The sequence below is a fragment of the Melospiza georgiana genome, chromosome 22 (assembly GCF_028018845.1).
Source record: "Melospiza georgiana isolate bMelGeo1 chromosome 22, bMelGeo1.pri, whole genome shotgun sequence".
In the NCBI taxonomy this organism is placed as follows: domain Eukaryota; kingdom Metazoa; phylum Chordata; class Aves; order Passeriformes; family Passerellidae; genus Melospiza; species Melospiza georgiana.
In genome coordinates this window covers 10,756,571-10,766,440 of record NC_080451.1, presented here as the reverse complement: position 1 = coordinate 10,766,440, position 9,870 = coordinate 10,756,571, and the positions used below count along the sequence as shown (strand labels likewise).

Below are 9,870 nucleotides of genomic sequence, written 5' to 3'. Positions count from 1 at the left end.
AACAATCCCAGCCCCACAGGGAGCCCTTGCACCCATCCCTGCCCCAGCCAGGGAGCAGGAGCTCACCTGCCTTGATTCTGTGCTGACCCGGGGCTTCCCCACCCCAGAACACAGCCAGAGCTAACCCAGCAGCCAGAGCTAACCCAGCAGCCAGAGCTAACCCAGCAGCCAGAGCTAACCCAGCAGCCAGAGCTAACCCTGCAGCCAGAGCTAACCCAGCAGCCAGAGCTAACCCAGCAGCCAGAGCTAACCCAGCAGCCAGAGCTAACCCAGCAGCCAGAGCTAACCCAGCAGCACCGACCAAACCCAGCAGCCAGAGCTAACCCAGCAGCCAGAGCTAACCCTGCAGCCAGAGCTAACCCAGCAGCCAGAGCTAACCCAGCAGCCACAGCTAACCCAGCAGCCAGAGCTAACCCAGCAGCACTGCCAAACCCCTCTGCACTGCAGACTGGGCACGGCACAAAGGGAATTCCTGCAGAAAATCCCCCGCTCTCCCCTTGCCTCAGTGGGCCTGGAGCATTCTTACTGGGCTGAGCAGCAGAGGTGGACGAGCCCTGTGCCTGCACTGAGTAACTACAACTTTACCAGAGGGCTCAGGACGGTGCTGGGACACAACCATCACACTGGACAGGCTACAACAGCAGAGAGCACTCGAGAGTGAGAGAGAGAATGGGGAGTTGTGCACCAGCAGGAAAAATGAGCAGCAGGTTCAGATGTCCATTGGTCGCATCACCCTCTGCTCCAGCAAACAAAAACTGGGGGGAAAATTAAAAACCTGCTTGGTGAGCAGAGCTGTGTCCTTTAATGCTCTCTGTGTGCTCCTCTCCCCTGCCCAGCCTGCGGGAGCACCAAGAGGAGCTGCCCTGTGCCACTGTCCCAGAGCACCCACAGCTCCTCAGGGACACGGCCCTGCTGCATTAAGCACTTGCTGCTTACAGAAACCCAAACTCAAACAGTCAAGGACAAAAACAGACTGCTCTGTGCAACACAACCGAATGAGAAAGTTGCCAAGCCCACCTTCCTAAAGAGCTCGTGCAGCAGGAGGGCAGAAAAGCAGCTCCTCCCCAGGTATGCACTGCATACACAACTGTGGCTGCACTGCTCTGAGCCATCAACAGCTAAAAAAGAGATTTTTACAACAGATTATTTCTCTGAACCTTCTGCCCAAAGTCAAACCCAATGGAGCTGGGTTCGGTTTCAAATCTCCCAGGAAAGAAGTGTTTTATGGCCACACAAAAATGAACCGTTGAAGGCGGCACCCAAAGGGCCAGCGGGGTCCAAGGGACATCTGAGCTGCTGAGAAACCCAACTCAACAAAATCAGCTGCAGAACAGAGAGATGGAACACCAACAAAAACCCCCAAACAACCAAACCAACCGAAAAACCAAGAACAGAAACAGTCATTTGCAACATTATCCCTGCAAATCCCTTTAATGCTTATTGTTGATATCAAACCAAATGTCAAGCTTTTACCCATTTGAAATTATTGATAACCCAACGTTCCCTTTAATTAAAGGGATAATTATATATATATATTTTATTAAAAAATCAACTCTGTATTCTGTCAATACCAGGTAGGAATTCACAATTTGTGATGTTACTGAAAATCAAGATAAACGTTTCTGGAGTTTGTTTTGTTTTGTTTCTCCCCTCTACCCAAAAAAAGTTATTTACAGACTTAAAAAGCCATGCTGCAGAACTGAGCTCTCTTTTAAAATTATGAAGATTTCCTACAATGTATTAAAATAAAAGTAGATTTTTTTTATTATTATAGCACTTGGATTCAGAGCTTGTTATGTCACCTACTTGCAATCCTTGTTTTTTTTTTAAGTTACCTATAGATGCATTGAGTGTCCCTTCACGCACAGTGACTCGTGTTGTGAACCTGATTCTAGCACCTACTGAAAACAAACTAGTAAGAAAAGAAAGAAAAAAAAAAAAAAAACCAAGATTGCAGGAAGTTCTCTGAATGTTCCACACAGTCCTGTATTTCCAAGAGGCTTCTGAATACGTTTTCATGCAGGGAGACCCACACCAGTCTTGAGAAATCTTCTCTACAAATGAACACTATGCTGATAAGTCTCTACTTGTCGGGTGGTTGCTTCTGTTTTAAATATATAAAGAAATCTTTATAAGATATTCTTTTCCTTTTGTAGCTCTTCTTGTATGTAAAAATGTTCCACTCCTTCCCAAGGACTGGGGTTTCCATAGCCAGCGTTACAAATAAATAATTTATTACAACTGTTTGTCGCCTTCTTTTTTCAGTCGACTGCAAGAGAAAGAAAACTCATTTTAACACATTTTAACAAAGAAGGTGTGAGACACAGGAGACTGCTCTGCCCTCCTGCCACCCTGCAGGGAGCAGGGGCTGCAGCTTTTGAACCCTGAGCGCTGCCACACACATATTGGATGAAAAATCCTTTTGTTAGGGTCTTTTCTCCTGAGAAGCTTCAGCTTCTCCATGTTTTGCTGCTTTGGAATGTGATTTGGAGAATTGTTTACCAGCATGTGAATTGTTTTTACTTGATGACCAATGACAGCCACCAGTGTTGAGGCTGTGAGCAGTCACAATGAAATCCTTTTCTTCTATTCTTTTAGTATAGTTTTAATATATCATTTAAATATAATATATATAATAAAATAAAAAATCAGCCTTCTGAAACATGGAGTCAAGATTCCCATCTCTTCCCTTGTTGGGGTTGCCTGCATATTCCACAGAGCAGCACCTTGGGCCCTGCCCTGGCACAGGGAGCCCCACAGGTGGCACCAGGGCCAGCTGTGCAGGTGGGACATGACCGGGGATCCTGCAACAGGACACTCAGCTGCTCCAATGCCGTGCCAGAATCTGGATTTCCCTTCCCACCCGCCCAGAGCAGGTCTGAGCACAGCTCAGACATCAGGGCCCAGCACACAGCGAGAGGAGGAAACTCCCAGGGAAAAGAAGGAACGCAGACAAACCCCACGGAACCCCAGGTGCCCAAAGCCCCTTGCAGGCTCACCTGTAGTAATCTTCCTGACTGGGTAGGTGCCCGCCGTGCATGTGGGGGTGGCCGTGCAGCCACTGCTGCTCCATGGCCAGCCTCTGCAGCTCTGCCGACTGCGCGTGCATGGCCTGCAGCTGGTGGGCTGCTGACATGGGAGGGGGGATGGCCCCAGGCAGGTCCCGAGGGTAGGGGGTACCTGGGGGGACAGGCAGCACCTTCGCACTCTGCTTTGCTCCTTGGTCACCCCAAAGAGCCACCACAACCTCCCAAAGCACAGCTTGCTCCCCCCGCTGAGAAACGTTAAACCCCACGATAAAAAATAACGCTGCAGATCAAAGCCCAGCCCTGCAAAGCCCCACAAAATGCTCTCACCAAAGACTGGATGCCGGAGCATTTCATGCTCGTGAGGTGGCTGCCCTAGCAATGGGTTGGGGATGGTCCCAGGTGGGTAGGGAAAACGTGCCAGGTGGGGTCCAGCTGCTAAAGGATCCACCAGGGGATGGACAGGTCCTGCTGAGCCTGAGAGAGAAGGAGAGAAAGCGTTTCCACAGGGGAAAGGAACACAGAGGCAGAACAATTCCCTCAGGTGGCGCCCAGCACCAATGTGGGGTCACTGTACCTCTGCTCATCCCCACTCTGAGCAGACACGGGGGCTCTAACAGCCCTGAGCACCAGGGGAGCCACCTGCAGCAAGAAGCACCCAAGAGCCCCTGACTGTGCTTGAACCCGGCAGAGCTCAAAGCCAAATTTGGCTCAAACACACACACACAGAGAGAGCCTTGGCAGGGAACTGCCTTGGCTGCGTCTGCAGCAGCCTCTCTCTGCACTGGGACAAGGTACAAGCCACGGTTTTGTCCTGAACAAGCACCTGGGGAGCATCCAGCCTCACCTGCACAGAGGGGCTCCGTGACCGCCTCAGCTGGCAGCAGAACCCGTGTACACACACGGCCTGGGTCACACTCCCTGTGCTGCCAGGGGCTTTGCACACCTGCTGCACCTGAGCCCATCTGTGATTTCTGCAGGGAGCCTCAGCAGCTTCAGCAATGCTGATATTCAGCATTCTGCCATCCCTTACCTGCTGCAGCCCCCCAGCCCTCAGGAACCTCCCTGCTGCCTTCCTTGCTGTCCAACCTGGCTTGTGCAGCAGCACTCACACTCCCTCCAACTCCAACAGTGGCCATCCCAGCACACTTAATGGACATTCTCCAGGAAAAAGGATTCTCCATCTGCTTGCACAAACACTGCATTGGTAACCAGACACCAGAACCTGCATTTTCCTCTGACTCCCTCCTCCCCTACCTGGGCAGCTGCAGCACCTGGTGCCTGGCTTGCCATGTTCTCTCCAGTCTGTCACCAGAAAATGTGAAAATTCCTGCTGAGTGCCTCATCTCCAGGGCTCCAGACCTCTGGAGCAGTAACCACGTATCTTGCTGCAGAAATGGGCAAGGCACAGATCCATTTCTGAGACTATTAATCATTCCAACTGTAAGGTGCTGCTCTGGGACAGCAGTACTTAAAAAAACCAACCCACACCAAACCAGCAAACCTTTCACAGTGAGGGTCTGAAGGAAGATCACTGTGGTGTTACCATCACCCTTCAAAAAGTAACTGCATTTTAGTTACCACAACCTGCCACAGCACAGAAGCACAACAGGGACATGACGACAGGGATTTTGCTGTTTGAGGTCCAGAGTCACACTGGGCCCATTCTGAGCTGCTCCCCAGGGCAGTGCCCAGCTGCCAGGGCACAGGGATTTTGCTGTTTGAGCTCCAGGGTCACACTGGGCCCATTCTGAGCCATTCCCCAGGGCAGTGCCCAGCTGCCAGGGCACAGGGATTCTGCTATCTGAGCTCCAGGATCACACCCATTCTGAGCCCAGCTCCCGGAGCTCACCTTGGTGTAGGGGGTCCTGCTGGTGTAGGTGTAGATGCGAGTGTATGTGCGAGTGCTGGTGGTGGTGGGGGGTGACGTTGAACATCTGCAGCCGCGCCAGGGGGTCGTTGGTGAGCGAGGCCATGCGCTCGGCGTGGATGCGCTCGGCCGCCAGCCTGTCCGGGTAGCTCATCTCCGGCCGCAGCTGCGGCCCCGCCAGCGCCAGTCTCTCCCTCTCCAGCGGGTTGAGCCCCGGGTGGAAGGAGGCGAAGGGGTGCGGCCCGGCGGCGGGCGGGATGGTCAGCGCCCCGTGCCTGGCGAAGTGCTCCATGGGGTTGGTGGCCGGGTGCAGCGCGTCCAGCTCCGGCGGCTTCACCTCGAAGCCGGGCTTCATCCTCTCGCGCAGCTCCCGCTCGCGGATCTCGCGCTCGCGGATCTCGCGCTCGCGCAGCTCCCGCTCGCGGATGCCGGGGTCCACGTTGTACAGGCCGGGCATGTGGTAGGCCAGCAGCGGGTCCGTGGGGTTCAGGGGCACGAAGAAGGGGTGGTTGCGGTTGGTCGGGGACATGACGTGGGGCCGCGCGTACTCGCTGAGCGTCCGCAGCGCCGGCGTGTCCGGCCCGATGTACGGCGGCACGGCCGCGATGGTGGTGGGCGGCGGCTCGAAGGACGGCCGCATGTGGGCCGGCCCGCTGAGCTGCGACTCGCCCAGACGGCCCTCGTGGGAGGAGCTGGACACCTTCTGCTGCACACAGCGGGGAAACAGCCTCCAGTCAGCACAGCTCAGCCACACACACACACCATTAACACAGCCCTCCCCTCCACCGCCAGCCCCGCTGCCGGGACACAGCACTGTGTGCCTGCACAGGACACCGAGGCACTCCCTGTGTCTGCACAGCGCTCTCCTGCTGCAAGGTAAATGCCAACACTTGGCCTCGTTCTGCCCAGCTGCTCTGGCTTCCCGCAGACCCACACCTGGGGCAGAAACTCTCCATTTCCTTTAAGGAGAAGACAGTCCCAGGCAGGTCAGAGGCGCTCAGAGCGGGCTGGATCTCAGTCCACACAGCTCCATGCTCAGAGACCCCTGGCAGGGTTAAAGGGCTCCTGGGGATCTGCATCCCGCAGCCATCACCCAGGTCAGACCCAGGCACCAATTCCCTCCCCCAGCTCTGAGCCACATCTGCACCTACCGCAGCTCTTTCCGCTTCTCTCTCACGCTCACGCTCCCGCTCTCTTTCCTTCTCTTTCTCTTTTTCTCTTTCCCTCTCTTCCCTGGCTTTCTGCTCCGCTTCCCTTTTGGCCTTTTCGATGGCCTCTTCTCTCTTCTTGGCCAGTTTGGAGCCTGCCAGAGGCATGAAGTACAGGTCTGCCCTGGAGCATGAATTGTAGCCACGGTCCAGGTGTTTATAGAACCTGAAAGGAACAAAACAGAGAAGAGCTCAGCCCTGGGAAAGGTGCAAAGCGTCCAAACTAAAAAATATCATTCTGCACTTAGACCAAACAGTACCAGCTTCCCAGGAGAAAATTCACTGTACTGTACTGGTTTTGCACACACAGACAGTGGAGTACCAAGCAGGGAAAGCAGAGCACTGATGAAAGCTCCTCACCTGGCTGACTGGCTGGCGTGGCTGGGGATGTCCACCACCGTGGGCTCTGGGGATGGGCTCCGGGGTGGAGGGGGAGGGCTCTCGGGCTCCTCAGCCTCGTCGGGGACCTCCTCCTTGATCTGGATGGGTGGCAGCGTGCAGGCTGTCACCACGGGCACCGTGCCACTAGAGGCTGCTGACGTGGAGATGGGGGTCTGCAGGGGGATGCCAGGCACGGTGGGCGGCGTGGAGGTGGAGGGGCACGACGGAGGCGTGATGGAAGGGGGGCCCCCGGGCACAAAGGGGTGCTGGGAGAAGGGGGGCTGCGAGGAGACCTGATGGAGTCCGGAGGGAGGGTGACTGGCAGGAGGGGGAAGGCTCTGGCTCTGGGTCAGAACGGGAGGCTGGGCCTGAGAGGACTGCAGAGGCTGGCTCTGAGGCATCAGCTGCAGGGGAGGAGGGTGTGCCGAGGGAGGGTGGTGAGTGGACAGCGAGCTCAGCGGCTTCAGAGCGGGCGGCGGGGGCAGGTTGGAGTTCATGGAGAAGGGAGACGGCCCCGAGAGATGGGGAGGGTGCTTGTGGGCCGGGGCGGCGGGCAGCTGCGGGATGGGGGTGGTGGGGGGAGGTTTGATGTGAGGCATGGCCATGGGGGCGGGCGGCAGAGGCTGCTCCCGGGGAGGCTGCGCCGGCTGCAGCGAGGCCGAGCCGGGCAGCACGGGCTGCGCCGCCTGCAGCCCCGAGTGCGAGTGGGACGGGGCCTGCGTCTGGAGGGGCACCTGAGGCTGAGCGGGCTGGGCGGGCAGGGAGAAGGGCTGGGCAGCCCCGGGGCCGTGGGGCAGCAGCGGCTGCGCCGGCAGGGTGTGCGGGGCGGGCTGGGGCTGCCCGTGCAGCGGGGGCTGCGCCGGGGCGGGCGCGGGCTGGCTCTGGGACACGCTCAGGGGCTGCAGGGGAGGGTGGGGTGACGGGATTCTCTGCGGGTGCAGCGCGGGGGCCTGCTGGATGTGCGAGTGGGGAGCAGGGGCAGCAGAGGGCTGGGGCTGGCCCGCGGGCTGCGACACGGGCGGCGACGCCTGCGTGGGCGCCGGGGCGGCGCTGGACGCGGGTGGTGCTGCCGGCAGCGGGGCCGGCACCGGCGGCGTGGGAGCTGCGGCCTGGGCAGGGCCGCCCGGGGCCTGCAGCACCTGGGGCTGCGCCTGCAGCACTTGCTGCTGGGCGGAGGAGTCCGAGTCGCTCTCGTTGTCCTGCGGGCTGGGGATGCTGGGGGACGTGCTGCGGTTGTCCTGGTCGATGTCCTTGGGGTCGCTGCTCCCCTCGTCGTTGACGCTGCGGCTGTCAGAGCTCTCGCCCTCGCCCTCTCCCTCCGAGGGGGAGTTGGGCCTGCTCATCTCCTGTGGGCAGAGGAAACCACTGAGCCCGGGACAAGCACGCCAGGTGTGCTGCAGAATGGGGTCTGTCACACTGTGCAGACACAGGTGCCCTTTGAACCTCACAGCGCCCAAACCAACACAGGAACACAAACACACAAAGGAAGCGCAAAGACAGCAGAACCAGGATCCCCCCACAGTGCCCAGGGGCAACAGGAACAAACTGAAATACAGGAGGGGTCCTGCTGAACATAGCAAAACACTCCTTCACTATGAGGGTGACCAGCAATGGAGAAGATTTGTGACAGCTCCAGTGGTGGTCTTCTAACTTGTCAGAAGACAAAAACCCAAATTTACATTTACAAAAAATGGAGGAAAGGAGTGGAGAACAATCCAGTGTACTCCTATAAGGTTGATATTAATATTAAAACAAAGAAAAAACCCAACTTCTGGACTTACCCCATATCACTCCACTGTTTTCAGCAGGAGGAACACATTATAACATTGGTCACTTTCCAGCCACAAGATTAAGTTACAATTTGCTGTGGCTTAAATTGATTTAATGTTTTTGGTTTGTTACCAGATTTGCACTCCTCCCCACCTCAAACCATTCTCCTAAGAGGAAACACTCCTGTGTGGGACTCACTTGAGTTTTGGATTTTTTGGCATTGGACCTGTCAGGTTCTTCTGTGTCAGACGCTGCCTTCTCCCGCTGCCTCTTGGAGTTCTTGAGAGGAGAAGAAACCTCTTCTTTTATCTTCTGCCACAAAGGGAACAGAACACAACACTCACCAGTGGTGTAAATGCAAAAGTAAGTTGAGTGTAGGCCAGTGCCACCCTATTAACACAAATTAAGGAGCAGCAGAACTCAGGAGTTGGCACAGTCAGTATTTAAGAGCACTCCAATGCACATCAAACTGGTAGGAAAAAGGCAAAGTGAACAAGGCATTCCTCATATGAAGGGATATTTTAAAGAGAGCTGGGCAGAACCAAGTCCATGAGGAACTCACAGCAGATCAAGTGGCCCAGGTTACCCTTCCAACACAGACCAACACAGTTATTAACTGGTGCAAGACAGAGCCAGAATTTCTGCAGGAGACAGGATAAACCTCCTTCTGCTGCATGAAAGTCTTGCTCTACTCTTGATATTTTGAGAGGAATATTTTTAGAACCCCTCAAATACAGGGCCAAGAGTGAATAGCTATTCTGAGATTACTACCTTCTCCCATGGCCTGGAAAAGCTCTGTGCATCACATAATTACCTAACTTTAAATTCTGCTGATCTTTCAGTTTTATAATGTGAAAACTTACTCCATGCTCATTTTGACTTTTTTTAATCTGTGTAATATTTATTTTTAACTTGCTACTTCTCAATTCACACTGCTTAATGGTAAGCCTTCAGCGTCATGTGGCTTTGTTTCTTTAGAGCTCCCTTGGAAAGGCACTCAATTCATTTGAACAGACCCAACTGTCAGCTTGCTCTGAACAATCAAACAAATACACCTCCAGAAAACAACGGCAGAAGCAGACTCAATTACTAAATGTTCATACTCCTTTGTAAACAAAGATTAAGCACTGCTTACAAAAAATCCCCAAAACTGTCTACTAGTCTTAAATTCAGCATTTCTGATCTGCATTACTCCCCTGAGCTTAATGCTTACATTTGCATCTGAAGTGGAGGGATTACTTTACTGTGAGAGCGGGGAGGTGATGCGGGGAGGTTGGATCCCTCCCATCCCTCCCTGGCCAGCTCCAGGCTGGCCCACTCTCTGCCTTATCGACACTCACAGGGTTTTTGGGTCATGGAGAGACTGCCCAGCCTTCTGTACCTGTCTGAGTGGCCTCAGGTGTGCAGCCCTGGCTGGGGGAACGCAGGGAAGGGTTCCCTGCCCAAGGCAGCCCAGGGAAGGGTTACCTGACCAAGGCAGCCCAGGGAAGGGTTACCTGCCCGAGAGGCCTCAGTGTTCAGCACATGGGAAGGGTTACCTGCCCAAGGAAGGGTTACCTGCCCGAGAGGCCTCAGTGTTCAGCCCAGGGAAGGGTTACCTGCCCAAGAGGCCTCA

At 55.2% G+C, this 9,870-nt stretch overlaps 1 protein-coding gene across 4 annotated transcripts in view; it reads right to left on the bottom strand.

Annotated features, from left to right (window-relative positions):
• Positions 1 to 316: 316 nt before the first annotated feature.
• The window catches only part of RERE (arginine-glutamic acid dipeptide repeats), a 160,928-nt gene continuing 151,374 nt past the window's right edge, over positions 317 to 9,870 (bottom strand). For 2 of the 4 annotated variants that reach the window (XM_058039267.1, XM_058039270.1), the window contains 7 exons: positions 8,454 to 8,567; positions 6,465 to 7,831; positions 6,048 to 6,270; positions 4,879 to 5,602; positions 3,357 to 3,503; positions 3,000 to 3,180; positions 317 to 2,269 (listed from right to left, as the gene is read on the bottom strand). In XM_058039267.1, the coding sequence (XP_057895250.1) occupies positions 2,236 to 2,269; positions 3,000 to 3,180; positions 3,357 to 3,503; positions 4,879 to 5,602; positions 6,048 to 6,270; positions 6,465 to 7,831; positions 8,454 to 8,567 (2,790 nt within the window). In that variant the 3' untranslated portion in view covers positions 317 to 2,235. The remainder of the gene's footprint in view (positions 2,270 to 2,999; positions 3,181 to 3,356; positions 3,504 to 4,878; positions 5,603 to 6,047; positions 6,271 to 6,464; positions 7,832 to 8,453; positions 8,568 to 9,870) is intronic. The other 2 variants (XM_058039268.1, XM_058039269.1) reach the window with 2 other exon arrangements.